Source organism: Juglans regia, chromosome 8, assembly GCF_001411555.2.
Source record: "Juglans regia cultivar Chandler chromosome 8, Walnut 2.0, whole genome shotgun sequence".
NCBI classification, from domain to species: Eukaryota; Viridiplantae; Streptophyta; class Magnoliopsida; order Fagales; family Juglandaceae; genus Juglans; species Juglans regia.
In genome coordinates, this window is record NC_049908.1 from 16,868,504 (window position 1) to 16,893,454 (window position 24,951).

A 24,951-nucleotide genomic window follows, 5' to 3' on the forward strand; every position below is an offset into this window, starting at 1 on the left:
CACTCCACTTGATTCGGAGTGGGTCTGCTGAAAGGGTTACGACTTAAGAAAGTCATATCGTATGAACCCAGAGGTATGACCCGACGCTATGTGGAAGATCCTGATTCAAAGAAAGACTGAGGGGTTGGCAGGCAGTAAGGAAATGCAAACCATCCTCTAGTCGTATGTCTCTATCATCTTGCAATACAACATACGAGGCTAAAGTATTTCTATCTAAGCATACTTGGAGTCAGAAATATGTCAAAAGGATGTCTGACAGTCCCCTCTCCCAATAACAGGGATTTGGGCATAGGACAAAATCTCACTTTCGAGATCTTAGACACCTCAGATCTTGTGGAGTTGGATTTTTCAGAAGAGTAAGGAATGAACGACACATTGCAGTAGGAAAACCGACACTGTGAGGTAAGTTAGGTTCTAAGACAAGATTGGGGAATATAGGTTGAATATTGTATGTAAAATGCATTTGTATATTCTATAACATTCTCCTTTCTGAACATGAATAAATCTGTTTTACTCATTATTTGTATCTTATGTTCATTTCCTATTTTTTCAGACTTTGAATGTGTTTGCTGTATTTCACTAGTTTATGATCTCGACGTGAATATCTGCATCTCTGTGTGAGTAAGTATATTGTGCATCAATATTCATGGGACGGGATAGAGTTCCCCAGACCATTCCTACGAGATATCGCCATGAGCTTCATACGGGTAGAGGAGTTCTTCGTGAATGATTGGGGTGGGGCAGTATCGTGTTGGCCTCACTTGATAGTTAGGATGTAGAATTCCCTAGCATATCACATGTTGGTATTTTCGAATTGGTTGGCATGGTAGACATTTTTCCAATACAACATGTTGTCTCTGTGTGAGAGGTTATCTGTGTTGAGGTATAGGCGAGCTGATTTGCACTATGTTGGTCGGGCAGAAGGGATTTCCTCAGTTTCGATTATGGAGCGGTTTATCCCTTATTGGCCCATCAGGTGACATATGTCTATGTGATGTTTATATATGTGATGAGTATTTGTGTAATGACAACTGTACCTTTGGAACCAATATGATTTTATGGATTTGATCTACTAGAGCGAATGGTGATTTCTCACCTAAATAATATTTGTGTTTTAAAATATTTTGCTTAAGAGGGTAATTCCTTAGAGGGTGATTCATTGCCATGCTTGTGTGTGTGCGTGTGTGTTTCATTAAGATAGTGATTCCTCACCAAAGTATGCATATATGTATCCTTACACTATTTACATGAATTGTTCATTGCATCTTCAGGAATATTATCTTTCATTAGCAGTTTTTGTCATAGTTGCCTAACCTATTTATGATTTCATTCTTGAAACCCTAGATTTTGATACAGAGTTAGAACTAGGAGTGATGCCTAAGGAAGAAGAGTCAATCCGCCCAAAACTTGAAGACAAAGGCTTGTCTCTGTCCTAGGAGCCTTGTATAATTTTAAGTTGTACTTAGTCTTTTAGAACAGGGCGACCAATTGTATTTAGACTGCCGCTTATTAGGCGATAAACATACTATTTCTGTTGTATGTAGCTTTAAGTTAATATTTATGAGGAATGACATAAACTATTTCTAAGATCATGTTTAGACTTCTAGTACTAAAAGGTTTATAGTTCTGACTAAGCCTCTATCTTTTCAACTGCGATTTTATATCTGTGTCCAACACCTGAACTTCCATCTTGATGAGCACGCCTAACCCGACCAAAGCTTGGGTGTTAACTCTTTGGTTGGCACCTTTAGCTCCACAAAACCTTGCCAAAACCTTATAGTGACCCACCTACAGTAGTCCCACTACAGATAGGGCTCCACACTCCTCGTAGTGGTCCCACCTGCAATTTCATTTATCAGAGTCGTAGATATTGATGTAGATTTAGCCCAGGCATATTACCTTGGGGAAGAAATATCAGTCCAGCCCTAAGAACAGTTATGGAGGCCTATCTTCGTTTAGCATTTATTGCTATTATAATATGTTTATTTTAGTTAGGCAATAGACTATGTATGGTTCGTTATGTAAGTGATGTATGTGATGAACTGATTATAGTGTATGATATTATTTGGGAAGAAATGATAATGACTTATGAAATTGGAATTACTATTAATAGAGGATTTTATTTATACACATCTCTGGTACATTTAAGGGTGTAATCGGTTTGGTCCGGTTTCGAATAAAATTTATGACCAAACTGGTATGTACCGGTTTTACATTTTTCAAAACTGATTATGCACCAGTTACCCTCCTAAATCAGTACCTTGGGTTTTATCGGTTTCTGATCTGGTTTGGTCCGATTTTCCACTATATGTTCATGTCGTTTTTTGAAAGTGTATTGGTTTGTCATACTTCGTTGACACTATTTTTCTTCCCTTAGATGACTAGATTATTTCAAGTTCCACAATAGCTGTATTGGGCATCATTAGTGCAATTCTTGGGACATATTCTTCATTGTTAGACATTATGAAGAGCCCTTGAAACATTCAACTGGTTGAACATTTCAACACTTTTGGTGGGTACTTGTCCAGTTATATGTATGCTATTTTTCATCGCAGCAAATATTACAGGTGACAGATTGTGAAAGGAATCATACCTTTTTGAATGTGAAAATCATCATCTATTTGTACGCAACTTATGCGTGATTGTTGGGATATGATTCTAAGAATTAAGTTTGCTTGCTATGCTTTTGGAATAAATGAATTGGTTGATTTAATTTGGTATCAGAGTAGAGCAAATGTTCAAAGTTTGAATACCCACATCCCAATTCCAAAATACCTTAGAAACCACAAAAGGACCAACAAACAATAGCTTGCAAGTGAAGCAATTAATAGTGAGCATTAAAAAACTAAAGCGGTAATAAATACCAGTAAAAGCTAGAACCACTGAGATACCCAGTCCCCACCATAAATCAAAGCCCTTGACCAATAATCAAGGAACCCAAAACCCTATTTTGATGAACAAGTAATGGTATTGCAAAGATTGAGAATAAGAAAAATCACACAACCGGAGCAACTCAAAATCAACGGTTCAACACCATCAAAGATTCAAAACTAGAGAGAGAGAGAGTACCAATCAGCAATTAGTGAAAAGATATGATGGAGGATGAAGAGAACTTCAAAGGAGTCACGGAGGGGCTGGAGAGGGGGGGATGCAACGAAGGGAGGGCTAGAGTTTTCTGATTTTTGCGAGGGGAATTGAAAGCTAACTTTGAAACGGCACTGTTTGGATTGAAATTAGACCTAAACGGCGTCGTTTCAATAGACGGTTTATTCTAAAAAAAAAATGAGTTGACTCAGTTTCAATTTTGCACTTACAATTTTGCTCCCCCCAGTGGACCTAAGCCACTTAGGTCCAATTTTATACTAAACGACGCCATTTCGTGTTTGGCAGATGTTTATTAGTTTGATCTTGTGATTCTTTTATCCTTTTGGTACATAAATTAATTAAAAAATATTTAAATTAGAAAAATTACAATTAAGTAAACTATTTAATGTGGATTATTTAATTAACTCGTTAAAAAAATAATTAATTATAATTATATTTATGATATTAATTGCTAATTTGTTGCTAGCTTAGAGTATGTCAATGTCTTATGAATCTATGTTAATTGGCAATATATTAAACTTTTTTGTTGTTACATTTTGTATATGATTAATAAATAATTGTATTAGGTATTTTACAAAAAACTATCTAATAAATTAGAACTTCAATTAGATGTAGATGTTAATAATTAGTTAATGATGAATTGGTGATATGTTAATTAATTGATATTCATATCATACATAATTACATTAGATTTTTTTTAAGGAGAACATCACCTCCATAATTACATTAATATTTGTAATTGCTTTGCTCTAAATAACTATAAACTATACCAATACCGACAGTAATACTAATACTATATACTATACTAATAGTGATATTAATACTTTATATAGTTATAGACTTATAGTGAACTTAATACTAACATATTAAGTTAACTATACTATTATACATATATTATGCTATAACTCTTGTAATATATTAATATCTACTAATAATATATATTATACTATTATAGTGTTACTACTATATTATAGTGATATAGTGATACTAATACTATATGTTATACATTATGGAATATATATTATATATTATATAATAATACATTAATACTAAATTATTACTAATACTATATACTATACTGATAGTGATATTAATATTGTATACAGTTATAGTGATTTAGTATAACTATATTAGTATTAGTATAAATATTCGTTAAAAACTTAAGGATATAGTGATTACTGATTAGTATAAATTTATTACTATATATTAGTATTTGTTATAGACTTATAGTGATTTTAATTTAGTATAAGTATATAATAGTTAAGTATAAGTTGATATAACTATCAATATAACTATATCACTTATAGTTATACTAATATTAATAGTATTAGTATTACTAAATCACTGATTCACTATAGTATCATATAGACATATAGTGATATAATATTAATATAATTACTAATGCTATAATGATTTATATAGTTTTTAATGTATAGACTTAAAGTGGATTACTAATACTAATTAGTATTAGGGCATAAAATGTAATTAATATACTAATGTATACTTTCTAATTAAAGCGAAATGTAATTAATATAATAATGTATATTGGTATTACTAATGTATTATGTATCTATCAAAGATTCAAAAGAAATGTGTTGAGAATTTATTAAGCCATAAAATGTTATTAATATATATATTTTATATTTAAAGCATATGATCAAATAAATTTTCATATTAAAGATTAAAATTTTATGTTATAAATCATAATAAAATTATCTTATATATAATTATAATTTATATTATAAATAAAAATTATATATAATATAAGTATATTATATATACTATTAAAAAAATAATTTAAATATATAATATAGTGAACCGGTCCGATCCTAAAAATTATTGAATCGCAACCAGTCCAGGCCAATTTTGGCATTTTTAAAACCGGTTCCAGACCAGACTGATTCCACCGGTTTGGGCTGGTCCGGACCAATTTTTCGGTTAAAATTTACGCCCTTAGGTACATTTAACATTAGTATCTGACTAATCCATTTGCATATTCTGCTGCGGATTATTAGGCTTAGCGTGTGCTCATTGTCTGAATGAACATGTCTCTTGTGTTAAGGATTAGGGTGTTGCAGACCGACTGTCGCTCTTGGCTCCACGGTCCCTCATCGAGTACATTATTGAGGGTCGAGAGCATCACACTAGTTGTTAGATTCCAACAAGTTGTCTCTATTGACCGTCCCTTCTTTAATTTTTTCCTTTTATCCATAAGAAGGGCCCAAACTTTTGGTGTAATGATTTTATTTTTTTCTTTTTTTACATTGTGTTGATTGTACTATAGTTTTTATTGAGAAATGATTTGTATTAGTCTCAAATAGAGGTGAGAGCGAGAGAACTTTTGCAAGAGAAACAGAGAGCGAGAGAAACAGAGAGAATCTATCCGTTTTCTCTCTCATTCTTCTTCCATTTAAGTAAATCCAATCCATTTCAGATAGCGGTCGTAGTCCCTGAGGATTGTCGAACTCCGTGAGTCTTTGTTGTTCCCAACTCCAAAGTCGAGGTCTCTCTCCAAGATTCTCGAAGAAACCCGACGTTGAGTGCAGAAGAGCTTTGAGCATAAAGTTGTACGAGGCGAGCAACGTGGGTCAAGTCTATGAGGAGGCGAACGAGACGGAGATGGTGCGATAATTGGGAACGATGCGGTCTCTTCTTGACGCTCCAAGAACGATGCAGACTTCTTGAAAACTGTTCTTGAGTTTTCATTTGCAAGGATCTGGTTCCAGTTTCACGCAAGGCTGCATGGCAGCCGCTGAAAATGTTGGTCGACGGTTTGTGGATTTAGTTTCGGTTGTACCCCAGCCTCTTCCCGAGTTGGTTGTGTCACACCGTCTGCCGAAAACCAAGGATGGAAAGCTTTTCTTTTAGTTCTCCAAGGAGGAAATATTTCGTTCAGCAGAACCTTTCAGGTTCTCGATAGTTTTGAAGTTTCTTCAAAATCGACCTTCTTTGGATGCCATCAGGACCTTCATTCGAAATCGATGGAGTCTTGAAGGCACTCCAGTCATTTTGACCATGAGGCGTTCTAGAAATGTGTTTGTATGGATGGCTTCGGAGGAAGATTGCATGAAAGCACTGTCAAGGGAAGCTTGCGATATTGACTAGATCCCATACCGTGCATTCCATTGGACACTAGATTTTAAGGAGGAGGAAGAACCATCTATTGTTTCGGTCTGAATTGTATTACCAGGTTTGCCTCCTAACTTTTATCATGAATCTATTCTTAAAATTTTAACAGCCCCGATAGGTAGATTTATTATGCGTGATAATCCCACGCGTTGTGCGACTCACACCGATGGTGCGCGTATCTGTGTGGAGATAGATGCTGCCATTGAGCCTCTTTCTCATTTTTGGATTGGGACTCTTGAGTTGGGGTCTAGTCGTAAGCAAGAAATCGTGTATGAAATGTTGCCCGCATTCTATTCTCAATGTATAATTCAAGGGCATAACGTGCGCACTTGTCGGGCTGGGAAAAAGAAACCAGAAAATAGATCTTGGGTTTGGCAACAATAAACTGTTGTTGAAGAACAAGAAACTGTTGTTGAAGAGCCGAAAGAACCTGTTTTAGAAGAACCTGGGGTGGAAGATCAAACGATGTTGGTTCAGGAACTGAAAGATTTAACGTTTCCTTCAGTTACTGCGGTAAAAGAAGATGCATAAAATATTAGTTCGGAGGTTAATCTGTAAATCGGGGCCTCCGCATCAGCTTTGTTGATTGAAGAGTTGGATGTGGATAAAGAACATGGTGAGGATCCTAATACGGAGGGTTCGGTACAGGAGAGGCAACATAAGGTAATAATGGAAAGGGATGATGTGATGCATGATACATTTGCTCTGATGCTGGAGGCAGAGGTGGCTACGAAAATGTTGGTTAAGGACGTATCTGTTAAACATACGGAGATGGATATAGAGCAAAGGGATGAGGACCAAATGAAAAAGGATGCTTTCTGTTTGGAAGAAGGATCGCTGTTGGATCCGGAACCTGAAATACATGCCAAAGTGTTTCCGCATGACAAAGATTATCATACGGAAATAGAGGAAGAAGCCGGGAAGAGGAAATATAACAAAAAAAAATTCGAGAAAATCAGGAGTTCTAATAGAGTGATTACTTGAGCCACAAAATTTTCTTTATGACAGGTTCTATTTTAGTGTGGAACATCAAGGGACTCAAAACTTCTATGGGACATTTAAAGAGTTTGCTTGCTCAGTAAGTTTAAACCGAAGATAGTAGTTTTGTTGGAGCCTTTCCAGAATTTTGATAAAACTCAATCTTACATGCGGGCTCTTCACTTTGATAATGTAATATATAATGAAGAAGTTGGTGGGAAAATATGGGTCTTGTGGATGAATGATATGGCTGTGCAAGTTATTTGGATGACATCATAGTTCTTGTCTTTAAGTATAGCGGAGGTGGATTTTCAGTTTTTGGGTAACTTTATATATGCAAAGTGTAATATGATGGATAGGCGGATTTTATGGGAGGAGTTGAGGTGGAATAATCTGAGTGAGAATCCTTGTTTGTTTGCTGGAGATTTTAACATTATTCGTTTGGATTTGGAAAGGAGGGGTGGTAGATCAAGGCCAATAGCTGCTATGGATGATTTTAACCGATGGATTCATGAGGGTGGATTGCTTGATTTAAATTCACATGGCAGTAAGTTCTCTTGGTGTAATGGTTAGCGTGGATTAGCTAGAGCTTGGGCTAAACTGGACTGTGTTCTACTTGATGCTAATTTAATGTCTACTTTCCCTAATGCGACTTGTTCGTATTTGCCAAGGACGACTTCGGATCATTGTCCCATGCTAATAGAATTCCTTAAGGACCATTATTCCTATGGCCCTTCTTCATTTCGATTTCAACAAATGTGGGTTGAGCATTCGGAGTATATAGATTTTGTAAAGAATGTGTGGTCTATACCGGTGGTTGGGACGGGGCTTGTTAAGCTTTCTAGTAAGCTTAAAAAAGTTAAGGTGGCTCTTCGTGAATGGAATAAGCGGGTGTTTAGAAGGGCTAATGCTCATATTGCATCTCTGGAAGTGAAGGTTGAAGGGCTTGAAGGGCGTCTGCAAAGAGAATGAGATATAGATGCCGAGAGGGAGCTTGTAGTGGCCTCTGCTGAGTTGTCCTCTTGGAGACGTAGGGAAGATATCAGATTAGCTCAAATGGCAAAAATAAAATGGAATATAGAATGTGATCGTAACTCTAAATTCTTTCATGTGTGGTTAGCTAATAAAAGACGTAAAAAAATTCAAGGAATGAGAACTCCGAACTGGATTGAGTTCAATTCACCGGAATAAATTCATAATGGTGCCGTTGATTATTTTGCGGATTTCCTTAAAAATACTAATCAGTTAAGAGCACTTTCGGATTTATCACATTTGATTTCGCCGATTATTGGAGAAGAGGATTATACCCGCCTTTGTTGTATCCCTTCCTTGGATGAAGTCAAGGAGGCTCTCTCTTCTATTCCTATAAACAGTTCTCCTAGGCCAGATGGTTTTGGAGTATGTTTTTTTTAAAAGTTGCTGGGAGGTGATTAAGATGGATGTCTTGGTAGCTATCTCTGAATTTTTTCTCTCTAAAAAACTTCTAAGGTTTTATTTGGCTTCTTTTATTGTGCTTATTCTGAAGACAGATGTACCTACATGATTTGATAAATTTAAGCCGATAAGTCTTTGTTCGGTATTCTATAAAATTTGTTCAAAACTTATTGTGAATCGTCTGGCAAGTTTTCTTCCAAAATTAATATCCCTTGAGCAATGAGCTTTTATACCTGGGAGAAGTATATTTGAAAATATTAGTATTACTCAGGAAATGGTTCATTCCCTGAATAAGGTTTCTCATGGAGGCAATATTATGATTAAAGTTGACATGGCCAATATGATCCTGTAGATTGGAATTTTTTGTTAAAGGTCCTCCATTGCTTTGGATTTCCTCCTTCTTTTTGTGAATTAATTTGTGCTTGCATTTCGAATATTTGGTACTCTGTAATGCTAAATGGTACGATGAAAGTTTTTTTCAAGATGGTTGTGGGTTACGTCAGGGGATCCATTATCGCCTTATCTATTTATTATTATTCAGGAAGTCCTTTCTCGTCTTTTGAAACAGAGTGTGGCGGCAAACAAGATTGGGCAATTCTCCCAATCTCGAGGTACTCCTTAGATTTCTCATCTTATATACGCAGATCACATTGTAATTTTTTTGAATGAGAGTAAGAAATCTGTTGAGGAACTTTTATTGGTGTTTGAAAAATATGAAGCATGGTCTAGCCAGATGATTAATAAAAAAAAAACATCCATATTTTTCTCTTCAAAAATTTCTGTTGCTCATAAGAGAGCTCTAAAAAGGTTGACAGAGTTCTCGAAAGGTTCTTTTCCCTTTAAATATCTGGGGTTTCCATTGGATTGGGGCGTCTAAAACATGTGCATTTGGAGGAGATGGTTAACAAAGTCTGGAACAAAATTAGCGGCTAGAAAATGAAGCTCCTTTCCTCGGGTGGCCGTTTAATACTTCTTCGGCACGTGCTTTCTAGTATGACTTTATATTTATTTATTGTTTTGCAAGTTCTCCAATCTATTATTAAAGTGTTAAACCGTATGATGAGTACATTTTTCTAGGGTGAGGTGAATGGTAAAGCAAAAAAAAAGTGGGTGGTATGAGACAATATTTGTAAGCCAATAAAGGAAGGGGGTCTGGGTTTGCGTAACTTAGAGGTTATGCAAAAAGCATTGCATATGCGGCTTGCATGGAATTTAATTCAAGGTAAATCCTTATGGAAAATTTTTTTTAAAGGAAAATATGTGGGCTCTTCACCTTGGTCTCTCATTGATATGAAAAAAGGAACGAGATTTTAGAAAATGATAGTTAAGAGTATTCCCGATGTGCTGAATAATTCAAAGTGGAGAGTGAGGAGGGGAATATTTTATTTTGGTATGATAAATGGAGGGATAGGGGTTCGTTATTTGAGGATTTCCAGATTGTGAGGACTCCGTTGCTTAAAGTTAAGGAGTGTAAATTGAATAATAGTTGGGATATGGAGTTGTTGGTTTCGTTAGTGGGTCAAGACAATGTGGATGATATTATAGAGGCTTTGGCCGGTTGTAAGGAGGGGTCTGATGTGTTGATTTGGACTAAACATGAGAGTGGTAATTTTTCTACTAAATCAGCTTGAGATTGCATTCTAATGAGAGGGTCAAGTTTGGATTGGCATTCTTGGATGTGCCATAGGTTGTTGCCTCTTAAAATTTTGGTTTTTATGTGGAGAGCATGGAATATGGCTTTGAGCGTTGATGATAGTCTTAGACAGATTGGGATCCCGATAGTTTCTTGTTGTGATTGTTGTGAAGTAGGTAAGTATGAGGATCAAAATCATGTTCTGTTTGGAGGAGAGTTTGCTACTAACATATGGTGTTATTGTGGTAATATTTTTGGTCTACCTCTTGGCCGTACTTGGATGGAGACGGTGATGACCTGGTTTAGACGTCAACCGACTCTCAAGTGGGAATTTTTGTGAGGCTACTTCCATCGATTATTAGTTTGCATCTTTGGTGTAGAAGATGCACTGCCCGTATGGAGGGGCGCACTCAATCTATCAGTGCGGTTTGGCATACTATTAAGAATTGGATGGGCTCAATAAGTCAAGACATGAAAAATGTTAAGAAATGTTCTACGTACGAATTGTAGATTTTACAAGCTTTGCAAATTACGCCTAAAGTCTCCGTGAGACAGTATTTAAAGCTTGTGGCTTGGCAAAAACCTGCTCAAGGGTGGTTTAAATTGAATACAGATGATAGTAGTCTAGGAAACCCAGGTTCTACAGGGCTGGGTGGTATTATTAGAAATGATCAAGGACACTTGGTTCATACTTTTAATTCTCATATTGGCTTCGGTTCAAATAATAGAGCTTAGTTGTTAGCTTTGTTACAGGGTCTTAAAGCCTGTTAAAATATAGAGATTAATTTTGAGGAAATAGAATTAGATTCTCAAGTGATAATCTCGTGGTGGAATAGGAGGAGATGTGGAGTATGGTATTTAGAGGATTTTTGGGAGGATATACTTGTCCTTATGGACTCGATGGTTTGGGTAGCTCGGCACGTTTATAGGGAAGGAAATAGAGTTGCTGACTGGTTGGCTCGGAGCGTGGCGGCTGGTCTTAACACGGAATGGAATATTATTGGGGATTTGCCTACGATCTTCGAGGATTAATTCGATTGGATAAACTTGGTTTACTATCTTTGCGTTGCTGTTAGAGTCAACCCTCAGGTGATGTTTGGTCGCTGTGTTGGTTTGGTAAGACTTTATTGTCTATTTGTGTTGTGCTAACTTTTTTTTGCAGGTGGGGTTTTGTTGCTTGTTTTGTTTTTTTTCTCAGTCTTTTTGTTTTTTGGGTAGCAAAAACTAGGTTATTTTGATACTTGGTTTTGGAACTTTATATTGTATCCTCAGGTATTGGTCTGTAACTACGATTTTCCTTCGCTATAAGTGAGTGTTTATTAATAAAATTGGGATGAGATCACTAGTGGATAAGTGATTTTCGGCTCTTTAATAATAATAATAATAAAAGTCTCAAATAGACAAGTTCCATGCAAACCCTTACAAAAAAGTAGACCCCACATTAAGAAAATGTAAAAAAAAATTATTCTTTATTAGTGAGATTCATTTTTTTACAAAAGACTTTTATGAGACTTGTCTATTTAGATCTTATATCTAACATTACTCATTTTTATTTGGAACACTTTATTCTCTATTTTTCTTGTATTGTTGAATGCTCATTAAAATATAATATTAGTAAGGGTAAAAAAATCAGAAAATGTGTCGAACAAACTAAATCGAACCTACCAATTTGGTCTATTACGATTCTTAAGAATTGAAACCGAATCAAAACTGGTTCGATACTGGTTTTCATATTTTAAAAACCAGTTTGGACTGAATGAAACCGAACCGAAATATATATTTAATTTCTTATATTATATATAAAATATGTTAATATAATTTTTTATATTATGTATTATATACTAATTAATAGAATATGAAATCAACATCTTATTATTCATGCTTATTAATCTTATAAAATAAAATTAATATAATATTTGATATAACATAAAATCAATCTTATAAATTTAATAAAGCATTTGATATAACACATAAATTTTTATTTTTCCTTTGAAGAGTATTTGTATTTAAAAAAAAGTGGAGTAGAGATTGAAATTTGGCAGTGTTCAAAATTGACAGATTTCCATCCACGAGTAGAGATTAGAGTTGGATAATTCAAAAATCAAATCACACCTGTAAATCAAGTCGAACTAAATCGAAATTTAAAAAATTAAAAGTTTCGATGTTGGTAATGAATTAATCTGTATCAATTTTCAGATTTTTAAAAATGATTTATATTGATTTAATATTAAAATATGTCTAAAATGAACCGAAACCAAATCAATTAGGCCCCTAAATATTAGCATCCAAAGAACATATTAAAATTGAATAAATGCCTTTAGTTGTATAGGTGGATCCAATGGTCGACTTCAGCCTTTAGGACCTCAGGTGCAGCGTTAAGCAACCGCGCCGAAACCGACTTGAGTGAAGCATGCCAAAACACAAAAAAATGGCGCGCCAACTTTTGGAGCCAAACCTCACTTTTTCTTTCCTTGGCGCGAAAAATCTTTAATTGTTTTTTTCTTTTTCGCTTTTAACAAAAACTTAGCAGAGTTAGCATTGAACCAGATCAAACACTGGCTCACCGAACGAGTGACTTTTATCCTTCCATTGGCACCATTCCCCAGATCTTCAAACGAGGCTGGTTCGCTCCTTCGCCCTGCGGGGTCTGTGCTAAATATTTTATTTCTGTTTTTTGTTTTCACTCTCATTTCTTTTGGGGTTTGATTCCGTCAGTGACTTCTGGGGTTTGGGTTTGTTGTTGCGGTTGGAAAAATGGTGGACACGGTGGTAATCGACTTGGACGAGGACCCGAAGGATCGGAAGATGAACAGTCAGGACCGACCAAGGAAGACCCAGAAGCGAAAGAGGGCTTCTTTGGCACCAGAGCCCCCGAACCCTGAGGAAAAAGCGGCCCAAATCGAATCTCTTCGCGTAGAACTCGCTGGATTGTTCAAATACTATAAGGAAGTGAAGAATGAGAGAGTTGATTTTGACTTGGGTGTATGCAATTCGAACAATGCGGTGGTTGCGGCGTCGATGGAAGAAAGTGAGCTTCCGTTGTCGAGGCTTGTGGAAGAGATTTACGAGAAGGTGAGGGGAAATGGGATGACGTTGGCGTCGGTGAAGAGCACTGTTCTCTTTGTGGGGCAGAGGATGATGTATGGGGTGCCGAACGCGGAGGCGGATGTGCTGGAGGACGAGTCCGAGGAGTGCCTTTGGTGTTGGGAGGTGATAATTATGAGCTTCCCTGGATTTTTGTTGGTTCTTGCTTAATGGATTTGCTGTAATAAAAATGCGTTCCACCGTGTTTGAATCGGTATTGGGGTGACATCTTCTCGGTTGTGGTGATTGTCGTGCATGTCTGATATGGTGTTGGTTTTTTATAAGTTCTTACTTGGTTAGGGTTTTTATTTACTGTTTTGCTATCTGGGTTTCTTTGTTTCAGGCGGTTTTCGGTTGGCGTGCTTAATTTGATGTTAGGGGATGGGATACGTATTGTAAATCTGTTTAGGTTGTTGATGGTGTTGGAAGAGGATGTCCTGGGCATTACTTGCTTTGCTTAGGGCGTTTAACATTTCCTATTTGCCTTTTCATTTTTGGTTGTGGCACGACGGGAATGTTCTAGATATTAATCTTTATTGATCTCGTGTCAATATTTTCTAGTTAGTTTTCAGCTGGTAATAACATTAACTTTAGTGGTAGTTTCTGAATGCTTCATCGTTACTCTGCATTTTTTTGCATTGTAGTATGCTTATTGTTGGATCCAATCTCATTTTCCAAATCAATATATTTTGTATCCGCCTTAATGATTGATGTGTATGTGAATCATGCTCAAAATTCCCTTGCTATGGGGACATGCCTAAAAATGCTCGTGCATTCAATTTGGAACTGAGAGTGAACAGTTTCATTAATTTATGCAAAATATCACTATTCTTTTATCTGCTTTATGTGTTTATCGTTCTTGATCTTTAACATGGTATCTAAAATGGGTTAATAATAATCCTGTTTAGTTTTATGGGATATTTTATATTTTTGCTATATTATTTTTTTTTTTCATTTTCTGTGTATCACGTTCTCTTGATCTTTGTTCTTTAATTTGCAGAGCTTACTGGATATGTGTGTGTGCGTGTCTTTTTGCAATGTATTGAGTTGGTGTTGGGTGTCCTGAGTCTTTCTTGTGTTCCTATGTGCAGTGTTATTTGTTATCGCATTTTACCAAATTTTTTGGGGGAATAGCAGCTTACAGTTCATTGTGTCTGTAGGATACATTGAACCTTTTTTTTTTTTTTTAAATTTCTCAATCTCTGTTTATTTGGTTTATCTAATCTCCGCAGGTGTATTAATTGAATTTTTTTTATTACTTATCTTATAGACTAGAGATGTGAAGTTAATTCCAAGATCTGCGCGTGTAGCATTGAACTTCAGGCGTGCATGTCGTAAAAAGATCCACGAGAGGATTACTGCTGTTTCTGGTAAGTATTTGAGTCAATATATGGCTTAATTTATTCATTCATTTTTTTTTTCTTGCAGTACATAAGCATATTCAGATAGAGGCGTAGGGTTTCAATTTTCATCTTTGTTCTTATTCTTTGCTTCCGGTCTGATTGAATTTAATGAAGGCAGTGGCCATAAAGTGAATTGGCTTATACTTTATGTGCCATGGTTAAGGGCAGGGGTGGAACTACCTTAAGGCTTTGGCCCCCCCAAAATTTTTAAAATTTGATGAAAATTAGGTTTTAGAAGGTGTTTTTATAAAGTAGACTATATAAAAATTAGTATTTGGCTCCTCCAAAATTATTTTTTCTTAACTTGACCCCCCCCAAACTAAATTTTCTGGTTCTGCCCCTGATTAAGGGTTTGTTGTTTGTCATCAATTATGACTGATTTGTGCTGAAAATTGTGTAGCATGATCATTAATGAAAATAGCAGAGGTGAGTTGAGATTGGTAACACGACTTGGGGTGCAGTGCATTTATTTTTGTTAATTGTACTGACTGACCTTTGACAGAATCTTCACATGAATATAACCTTTGTTCTGAAGAAAATAAAGGACAAAACAATAAACTAAAGGTGGGGAGGGGGTTGCTTAAGGGGAACAGCATTCCGTGTTTTCCAAAATGAGGTTAGAGAGGGAAATGAGTCAATGGAAAATTTCTATAAAGAATGTGTAGAATTCAAATAAGTTTCCACTTTTCCATGTTGGACATTCATCTGCTCTAGGTCAAATTTTGGCAATTGCTGTCGGGATTTTGCAGTCTTGAGAATGTTTCCTCTTTGGGGGGCATGATTCTCACATCATCATATGTATTGATGATTTTAAAATATTATGTTTTCAAGCATGATGGGAATCAACAAGCCACAGGCAATAGAAATTGCGATCCCTCTCATTGATTGGACAAAAGGGAAAAAGTTTAAAGCTCCAAACAAATGGTGCATAGGGAGTTATAGAGTAATTAAGTCAGGAGTTTCATACAGATGTATTCCGATGTATTGCAGAACTTTGGTAATATTTTAAGGCTGTTGATCATTTTTCTATCTGCAGATATTCATCCTGTGTCTTGCAGTCTAATATAGTTTGTGTCATGTATCAGGAATGATGGCAGCATTACAAAACTCTGGGAGTGATGGGAATTACAAGCGTGACCTTTGCAAGGCATCTGAAAAGCTTGTTAAAGTGCATAATGAAGGAGATATTCGTTCATATATGGAGAATCTGTTACAGAAAAATGGAGCAGACATGTACGTATTTGCAGTTGGTCTATCAGTTTGTGTGCTTTTAATTTGTTTTTCTAACATTTTCTCTGAACTTGCTGTTGTAGGGCTGAAAGGGAAGCAAAACGTGAAGAGAAACTGCTAGTCAAAGAATTGGAAAGAAATAAAAGAGAAGTTGAAAAGGAGAAGAAAAGACTGGAACGTGAACTTCAAAAGGAAAAAGGGCAAGCTGTAAGTGCGATTTATCTTTTAATGGAATTTATTTATGGTAGAAAATTATTCCTTATAATTCTTGGAGTGTTCTGGTTTACAAAATTCTTAAATCATAGTCATTACTTTCAGATTACATGGTTAAGATGTTATGGCATTAGCATTTATTACGTATACTAATTTAACATTTATCATCATAGTGTTATTTCATTTAACACACTTTATAAGTGATAAAATGTTGATGTGACAAAATCTCATCCGTTTAATTTTGAAAAGAATGGTTGTATCATTAAAGAATTCCATGTGGTAGAATACATTAGGAATTCTAGGGGATCTTGATTATGGTTGCTTTTCTAATAGTCTTTACTTTGGCTATATGTTTGAGTTTGTAGATTATGGAACTTTTACAACTTACAATAAAGAAGTAAAAAATAAACTAAAAATAAGTCTCACATAGATGCAATGGCTTCTTGTGCAGAACAAGATCTTTACATTCTTGCAAAGAGCTTTGTTTATGGAATGTTCTGTATTTATGTGAGGATACTATTTGATGTGTATCTGAATAGATAAGTGTTGAAGCCATTGATCTAATGAAGTTTTATATTGCTGACTCAACTGTTGTAAGTTCTCTTTGCTTGATCATTTCCTGCTTGCTTATATTCATTTGAAGCAGGAACAAGAAGCTGAGAAGGAGCAACGGCGTCGAGAAAAGGAAGAAGCTGAACTGAAAAAGCAACTTTCTATACAAAAGCAAGCTTCAATCATGGAACGTTTTCTAAAAAGAAGCAAAACTAGCCCATCATGCGAGCATGACAAATCTTCAGCCAAAGCAACCACATCTGATTCATCAAGTCAAAAATATGAAAACATGCTTGTTGCTGTAACTAATGTGATGGACTGTATCCTTTCATCAAATGATATCGATGCGAGTGAGATCAGCAAGTATGTCTCCTTTATCATTCTGTTTAGCGTTGTGAGCTATCTTCCTCAAAAACTCTTGTATCTATTTTTTTTCTCTTACATTATGCAGGTCGCACTTGTCATCTTGGCGCCACTTAGGTCATTCTCTTCGTTCAAACAGAAAACAGCATTGGGGTGTACGTCGTAAGCCTAAGACCGAACTATTTAAGGAAATTAAGCTCTCAATTAGTAGAGGACTGGCTCATGATGATGACATGAACATAGATAAGCTTGCAGATGGATGGGGAGAAAGGATTTCTGATGAAAGATCATGCCATAATAATGTGGATAGTTCCCTGCCCGTTGTCAATAAGTGCAACCGAGGGAAACAGCTATTGCAGTTTGATAAGAGCCACAGACCTGCATTTTATGGTATTTGGCATAAAAGAAGGTAAGCTATTGGCACATTAGTTTGACTTTTGTTTTCCATTTTGTGAGTCCAAGCTTAATCTTATTAGAATATTTTAGAAAAAGCAGAGTTTTCTGTGAAAAATGTTCTTGTAGACTAGCTTATAACTTATCAGCCTACAATGCTTAATTTCTTATGGATGTGTCAAATAATTAATTTCTATGTCATGCTTTTTTGGATAACTATAGGTGGACAATTCTAATCTATATGCGAGCATGCCTCTTCTTCACTTCCATGGGTCATGATGAGCTTTTAGAATGCATACTGCATGTTTATGATCAACATATTCATCAGCATAAGGATACATAATTCAGTTTTAAGTACATGAGAGGTCAAGATTTTTAGATAATGGTTTCTCTTCAACTGAAAATTTGACATATTGAGATATAAACCTAAATTTATGGTGTATGACACAAAAAGGTAAGCTATTGTAACATTAGTTTGATGTTGTCTTCCGTCGTGTGGGACTAAGCTTGATATTATTAGAATGTTTTAGAAAAAGCAGAGTTGTCTATCAGGTGTTCTTGTAGATAACTATCTTATTAGTTGTTGGCCTGCCATGCGTAATTTCATACGAATGCATCAATAATGGATTACTAGGTTATGCTTTTGTAGATTACTATAGATGAGCATTTCTAATTAATTTGTGTGCATTTCTCCTTTTCAATTCAATGGGTTGCGATGAGCTAGCATTATACATAATGTATGTTTGTGATCAACATATTCATCAACCTATAAGCATGTTCATGATAACAAAAGATCAATAATCTTAAAAAGATGAAGAGGCTTGGGGGGGGGGGGGTTTAAATTCTCCTTCCTTGGGAGCTCAACATATGTATTCTTTACTTGCTTAAATAATTTTTCCTAGTTCAACTGTAAACTTTGCGTATTGAGTGCTCCCCTTCAAAATTGTTAGTGGAGAAGAGAAACAAATTAGAATTGGAAAGAGGTTCAATCAATGGAGGATGAAAAAAAAGTTGTGCTTCAAGTTTTTAAAATAAAAAATAAATTTTTAAGCTTTTAGAAAATCTTATACATACTTTTAATTTTTAAATGTAACAAAAAAATAAATATTGGATTAAATTGTTTTTCTATTGCCCAAAACTAAATTTATTTATATTTCTTTAGATTTTTGAAAAAAGTATTATATTTTTTTTGGAAAAATGGCATTATGGATTTTTTAAGTCCAAGATGGTTATTTTAAAATTTTTAGGGACCGAAAAGAATTTTTATAAAATCATTGTAAAGAGACATGGGAGGACAATGGATTTTCTGTGGGCCAGCCCCCTTCCGTTTGCCCCTAGGTGTGGATCTTAGTAATGAGATTTGTTTTTTTTTAATAAATGATTAGCATCAAGATTGTAAAAGTAATCAGAAAAATGTTTCATTAAGTTTTAACCCACCATATAAATTTTGCTGTTTCTCTGTTCAAATATTTAGACTATTTGTTTTTTTTTTTATTTTTTTTATTTTTTTTATTTTTTTATTTTTTTATTTTATGGAAACAGACTTCATTTCATTCGATGAACCGAAGTTACAGTTGTGACTTATCAATATAGGAAAAACCTAGACTACAAGTCAAATTACGCATCTGCTCTGGGGCACTCCCGCATACAAATTCCTTTGTGGCTGACATTGTCTTAATTTCTATAAAATTCTCTCCTAACAGAGAGAGCGCTCTGTAAAAACAGAATTGAATGACCCATTTTCCAAAAGAAGAGAAGTACTAGCCCCCTCCATCCTTCCAAGTAGGAGTACGAGACTCTGTTGCTATGGACACTAAGTCCAATAGCCTATTTCTTTTTTATTAATTATTAAACGCAAAAAACTGCAAAAAGTAAATATATTAAAAAATACAAAAATACATAAAAAAATTGCAAGTGGGGGCTTTGGGTTTCATCTCTTTATATCCCGTTGCCCCTTCTACTTTCTTTATTCTTTATTCTTTTCCTTTTATTTTCTTCTTCTCCTTCCTATGATTCTTCATTGCTGTTGCCCCCCTCCATTGCACTCTTCCTAGCCTGTCCCCCACTCTGCTACCGCCGCCCACCACGAGCACCGGCATGAGCCCAGTGGCGCGCCCACCGCAAGCATCGGCTTCTCGAGCCCAGATGGCACGGGCACCCAGCTTGCACGGACACCAACCTCCACTGCACAAAAGACCCTCCTACGCATGAGCTTCGCCGCACGACGACGACCATAGCATCGCCCGCCGCTCTCGACCATCTCTTGCTCCAGTTGCGTTCGTTCCAGGCAGCTCACCACCTCACTAGGGCTTCAAACTTACCTTTTTGTGCAGCCTCTTCTCTCTTGTTATTTTTTTCTTTTTTCTACCTCCTGCTATGCCTGTGACCCCCCTCCCCTTACGGTTTTTTTTTGTCCTCACGAACACCTGCCAGCCCATCGATGACCATCGCACCAGGCGGCACTCATCATGAGCCTGACCATCGCATGACCTTTTGATGGCCATTGCACAACCACCCATTGATGACCGTCACAGCCACCTAGGCGGCTCCAGGTTGCACATCCATCATGTGCACTGGCACCCATCGCACAGAGCACGGCCATTGCACACTGCACGAGCACCATCGCACATCCAAACTCGACCGGCACATCCCACCCTGCAACCAAATAGGCGGCACTTCCAAAACCCAGAGAATTTGTGGATTTGTGAAGGCGAACAGAGACGAAAGAAAATTGTTGAGACTGGGATCACCTCCTTTATTAGACCTATTAAAAACATAGAAAAGAAAGGAAAACACAAACGTAAACTAGAAAAACAAGAAGGGAGTGAGGGGGCAGGAGCCAAAGCTCCCACCCCCTCAAGCTAGTTGTGGCTTGGGGAGGTTTTCTTAGAGAGAAGGTGATGGTTCTCTCTAGCTCTAATGCATGATCAAGACATACAGTGCCTGCCCCCACCTTGTTTTAGGTAAATGCAGGTATGATCAGCTTGAGTTGTCTGCTGAAGTTTGGTGTGTTCTTTTTATATACTTACAACTTCTTATTCTCTTCTTCCACAATTTATGGGATGCTTGTGGAATGAGATGAGATGATAAATCTGTGAATAATAGTGAAATGATTTGAGTTATGATGTTTTATGGGGTTTTGGAAAAAGAGAGAAAAAATTAAATATAAATATTATAAAGTTAAAATATTGTTAGGAAATAATTTTTTAATATAATTTTTATTTTGGGATTTGTAAAAGTTGAATTGTTTTTGTGTTTTGTTTAGAAGTTTGGAAAAATTGTAATGATTAGGTAATGATTAGATAAAAAAGTTGAAGATTTGAAATTGAGAAGTGTTTGTGTTTGAATGATATTTGGGAAGGAAACGAGATGAGATGAGAGATGTAACCATCCCATCTTCCAAATTACCCCTTATTCTCTTCTCCTAGTCACTTTAAAGCCAGATTTTATTTCTACTTTTCCTGCCTTTGATATATAATAGTAGAAAATTGAATATTCTGACATTATATAAATACCTCATAGTCTAGCTTGCTTGAGATGTGTATGGATTTGCATTAAGATACAACTGATGTACCACATTGTTGTTAAATTTGACTGAGATGCCTCACTTGGGGTGTTGCTTAGATGCTTAGAATCCTACACAGTTGAGTTTGGCATTGATGTACTGTGATTTAATCCTTCTTTCCAGTCATGTTGTTTGCCCACGCCGCCCTTTTAAGAAGGATCCAGATGTGAATTATGAGGAGGATAGCGATGAGGAATGGGAAGAGGTACTGACATAGTTTTGTAAATGACATTAAATATTATAATGCTTACACCCTAAAAAAAATTTGAATTTTTTGAATTAATTTTTTTTACCTATAAAAAAAATATTATGATGCTTACATCCAAAACTAACATCCTAATTGTCCAGGATGACCCTGGTGAAAGTCTTTCAGATTGCGATAAGGACGAAGATGAAGACATTTTGGAGGAAGGATGTTCAAGAGTTGATGATGAAGATGAAAGTGAAGATGGTTTTTTTGTACCTGATGGCTATCTTTCCGAAAATGAGGTTTGAGCTCTACCATTTGAGATCCTGTGTTTTGCCCTTTCTCATTTTAATGGCCCAATGGAACTTTCTCTCTTAATCCCTTCCTTTTCAAGAACAAGTAAGATGATGTTTATATTGGTTCATAAACTATAAATATGATGAAAGTGGCTACAACTTTTTAACTAGAAGTATGAGAGTGTGGGATCTCATTGAAGCATTTCATTCACGCTGATGTTGGAAACCTGTTTAGTGTACTCTTTTAGGGTCTTAAAAAATCCTTGTTTAAATATTATTTTGCTTTAAGTTTACTCAGATTTACCCTTATGCTTGTGGTAATGAAGATATAATGATGTGACTGTAAGCAGAGGAATCTTTCATTATGATGTGGATTTGCATTTATCTGGATTACACCCTTCTCTTTCTCATCTTATTCTTCTCTTTTTATTTATTTATTTTTTTAATTTCTTTGAAGTGGACCCTCTAGAACATAACTAAAAATTATGAAAGATGGAAAGGAACCCAAACCAACTTATGAGAGTATCACTTTAAATTCACTGTTTGTTTATCTGACCAGAGGAGAGATCTGGCCATAGGTTCAACTGTCTTGTGCACCCTCCAGACAATTCGCCTAACCTAAAAGCTCAGTCTATAGGATCTCTTCTTGCAAGCACTATCAAAGCTACATGAAATACTATTTTGAAACTTGCTTGTTTTGTGTGTGCAGGGAGTACAAGTTGACCGAGTGGAAAGCAATGGAGTTGAAGTCAGAAGCTCACCTAATTGTAAGCCGGACCTAAAGAACCAGGAGTTCTGCTCATTGCTTCGACAGAAAAAGTGTTTATACAATTTGACGGAGCAGGCTCTTAGGAAAAACCAGCCATTGATTATATTAAATTTGATGCATGAGAAGGCTGCTTTGTTAGCGGCTGAAGATCTTAGTGGTACTCCTAAACTGGAGCAAACTTGTTTGCAAGCTCTGAGTATGTGTGCTTTTCCTCATGGTCCACCTGTAGAGATCTCAATTGAAAATATGCAAGATGAGGATCAAGAAGCTTGTCTATCTGGTGGCAAAGGTAGCACCACTCCGATGTCAATTGTGAATGCTATACCGGAATCAGAATTACCTACAATTGTAAGTTCTGTGTTTCATTTCTGTTGGGGTGAGCAGTGATACTTTCAGATATATTTTGGTGTTGCCATGGATTTTACTATGGTGGCTTGCAATCCTTTGCCCTTGGTTAAAACTGTAGTCATGCTGATTTCAGGTGTCTGTGATTCGGTCATCCCCTCAGGGAATCAACAAGGTTGTAGAATCTTTACAGCATAAGTTACCTGCTGCCTCAAAGTCTCAGTTAAGGAGTAAAGTGCGTGAGATATCAGATTTTGTGGATAATCATTGGCAGGTCAGTGACTTTTCTGTGTGGTGATGCATTTTTCAAGCATCAGTAAAGAATAATAAAATAAGAATTTTTTTATAATTCAACGTATAACATTAAGCCACATTAGTTTGTGAGGTCACTTGTAAAAATCTCCTTATAAATTGGCAAAGTTTACCCTAAAAGGGTAGAAAAAATAAATAGAATATCATAATTGAAAATTTTATTTTGTGCTACATAGAAACTTACTTCCTTGGAAGTCTTTTAAACCCAGATGCACCTAGCAATCTACATTCTGCTCAATGTTTAAGGTTGCTTTTGAATCCTACAAGAAATTTGAAAAATATGAAAACGAATAAAAGGATGCGACAAATAGTAATTTTTATGGGAATAAATCTCCTTGACTAATGGATAACTATAACCTTGCTGATATTTTAAGTTCAAAATTTCATATTTCCGAATACTTAGAAAATCTCCCTTCCCTTAATTGCAAAAATATGAATACCCAATCCACTTGATGAATGCAGTGCACAGCACTTGTCACTTCTGGTGTATGATAGTTTATTCCAAATTTTTTACTCCAACAAAGGTTAGTACATTGTTTCTCAGCACAAAATAAAGCGGGAAAGAGAAAGGAGATTGGGTAAGATAGGCAGAGGTTGAACAGATAAAAATTGGTGAATTAAATTACTGGCATCAGTTTTCACTTGTCTCTCCTTGATGCACCAACCTATTTACCTAATAAAGCCCTCCACCAATTGACCACTTTCTGCCTGTACAGAGGACTTGAATGATTGAGATCTTGCATTTGGGTCTGAAAGCCTTTTGATGAGAAAATCACATTCTCTAGGGTAGTGTTTTCTCAGCTTTGAAAATTGATAAGACAATTTGGATTTGTTTTGTGGTGTAGGTTAAGAAAGAAATTTTGGACAAGCTTGGCTTGTCACCCTCAGGTACACTTGTGCACCAATCTATAGTGTCTTGATTTCATCTGAAGGATTTATTTCTCTGAGATTGAACCAGTTTTCCTTTTTAATTAGCAGAAAAGGATGGAAGGAGGGCAACAAATATTGCTACATTCTTTTCGAAAAGGTGTCTGCCACCTACTGGAAAAAGTATCAATCCCAATGAAACCTCTCCTCAGACATCTTTGAAGCCAGGTCTTGCTGACCAGGGGGAATCACAGTTGCACATATAATAAAAAACTATTGCCTCCGTAATCTTGTTTAGTGCTTTGGTTCTCTTACGATTTTCCTCCCATCATGTTCCATTTGGAAACGCCTTTTGTATGAATGTTTTTTTGTTCTCTTACAATGCCACCTTTCATAGCTAGCGCCAAGATAAAAAACGAGCCTTTGAATGTCAAACTAAAGAGTTGTAAGACTCATGCAGAAATGTAAACTACAGTGTCTTGGATGAATTTATTGTGTTAGTAAAAACTACATGACAGTTCCTGCTTTACCTGTTAGTGTATGCTCGACTGGTTATGGAGCTAGGTCTTGATATGGGTCTTCTTGGTGGGTCTCTCAGTCACTACGTGGGGAACCCAATTCAGCCAACAAACTAGTAATAGTAATAGGGTGCTTTATTTTTCTCCCAAAAAGTGGAAATCCTGCCAGAATTTACAAAGGCTAGATCACATGGCTTTTAAATAAGTCAGGAGATTCTAACAATGCTTCTGAAGGAAAACAGCTAAAATTGGGGGAGGAATCAAAGGAAAAAATATTCACCAAATCTCTTAACTTTAAAAAAGGGCAGGATTTAGAGAGTAATTGGCCAGACTGAAACAATTGATAGTTTAACTATATATAGGTGATCTTTGGGAAAGGAAAATACTTAAGCTATAAAGTGATTATACAAAAATAAAGTAGATCTGGCAGATTCTATGAAGTCACATCAATTTATGGATTTATTTTGTAGGATTTATCTACAAAAGTTCAGGTTCTTTAACTCGTGAGACCATCTCCCAAAAAATAAAAAAAAAACAGATAAGAATTTGATGTACTAATCTATTATTTTTCTTTT

General features: G+C 35.9%; 1 protein-coding gene across 4 annotated transcripts; it reads left to right on the plus strand.

Moving 5' to 3' along the window:
• The first annotated feature begins 12,730 nt into the window (after positions 1 to 12,730).
• Positions 12,731 to 24,346, plus strand: LOC109000451 (chromatin assembly factor 1 subunit FAS1). 4 transcript variants are annotated; one of them, XM_018977313.2, is made up of 13 exons: positions 12,731 to 12,902; positions 12,995 to 13,489; positions 14,634 to 14,733; positions 15,852 to 15,999; positions 16,080 to 16,203; positions 16,853 to 17,124; positions 17,213 to 17,533; positions 21,206 to 21,287; positions 21,431 to 21,571; positions 22,275 to 22,682; positions 22,816 to 22,953; positions 23,837 to 23,879; positions 23,967 to 24,346. In XM_018977313.2, exons 2-13 carry the CDS (start codon positions 13,034 to 13,036, stop codon positions 24,122 to 24,124), a joined length of 2,391 nt encoding a protein of 796 aa, XP_018832858.1. In that variant the 5' UTR covers positions 12,731 to 12,902; positions 12,995 to 13,033; the 3' UTR covers positions 24,125 to 24,346. The 4 variants fall into 4 exon arrangements, with proteins under 4 accessions (XP_018832858.1, XP_018832860.1, XP_018832859.1 ...); XM_018977315.2 differs by having other exon boundaries at positions 12,732 to 13,489; positions 16,856 to 17,124; XM_018977314.2 differs by having other exon boundaries at positions 12,734 to 13,489; positions 23,970 to 24,346.
• The last annotated feature ends 605 nt before the right edge of the window (positions 24,347 to 24,951 follow it).

What these genes read in the sequence shown, in the direction of transcription:
- LOC109000451 (XM_018977313.2), top strand. Translation starts at nt 13,034, where the DNA reads ATGGTGGACACGGTGGTAATCGACTTGGACGAGGACCCGAAGGATCGG. An exon ending in CAGAAAAATGGAGCAGACAT is followed by an intron (nt 16,000 to 16,079) that starts GTACGTATTTGC and finishes TTGCTGTTGTAG; the next exon opens with GGCTGAAAGGGAAGCAAAAC. An exon ending in AATCAGAATTACCTACAATT is followed by an intron (nt 22,683 to 22,815) that starts GTAAGTTCTGTG and finishes TGCTGATTTCAG; the next exon opens with GTGTCTGTGATTCGGTCATC.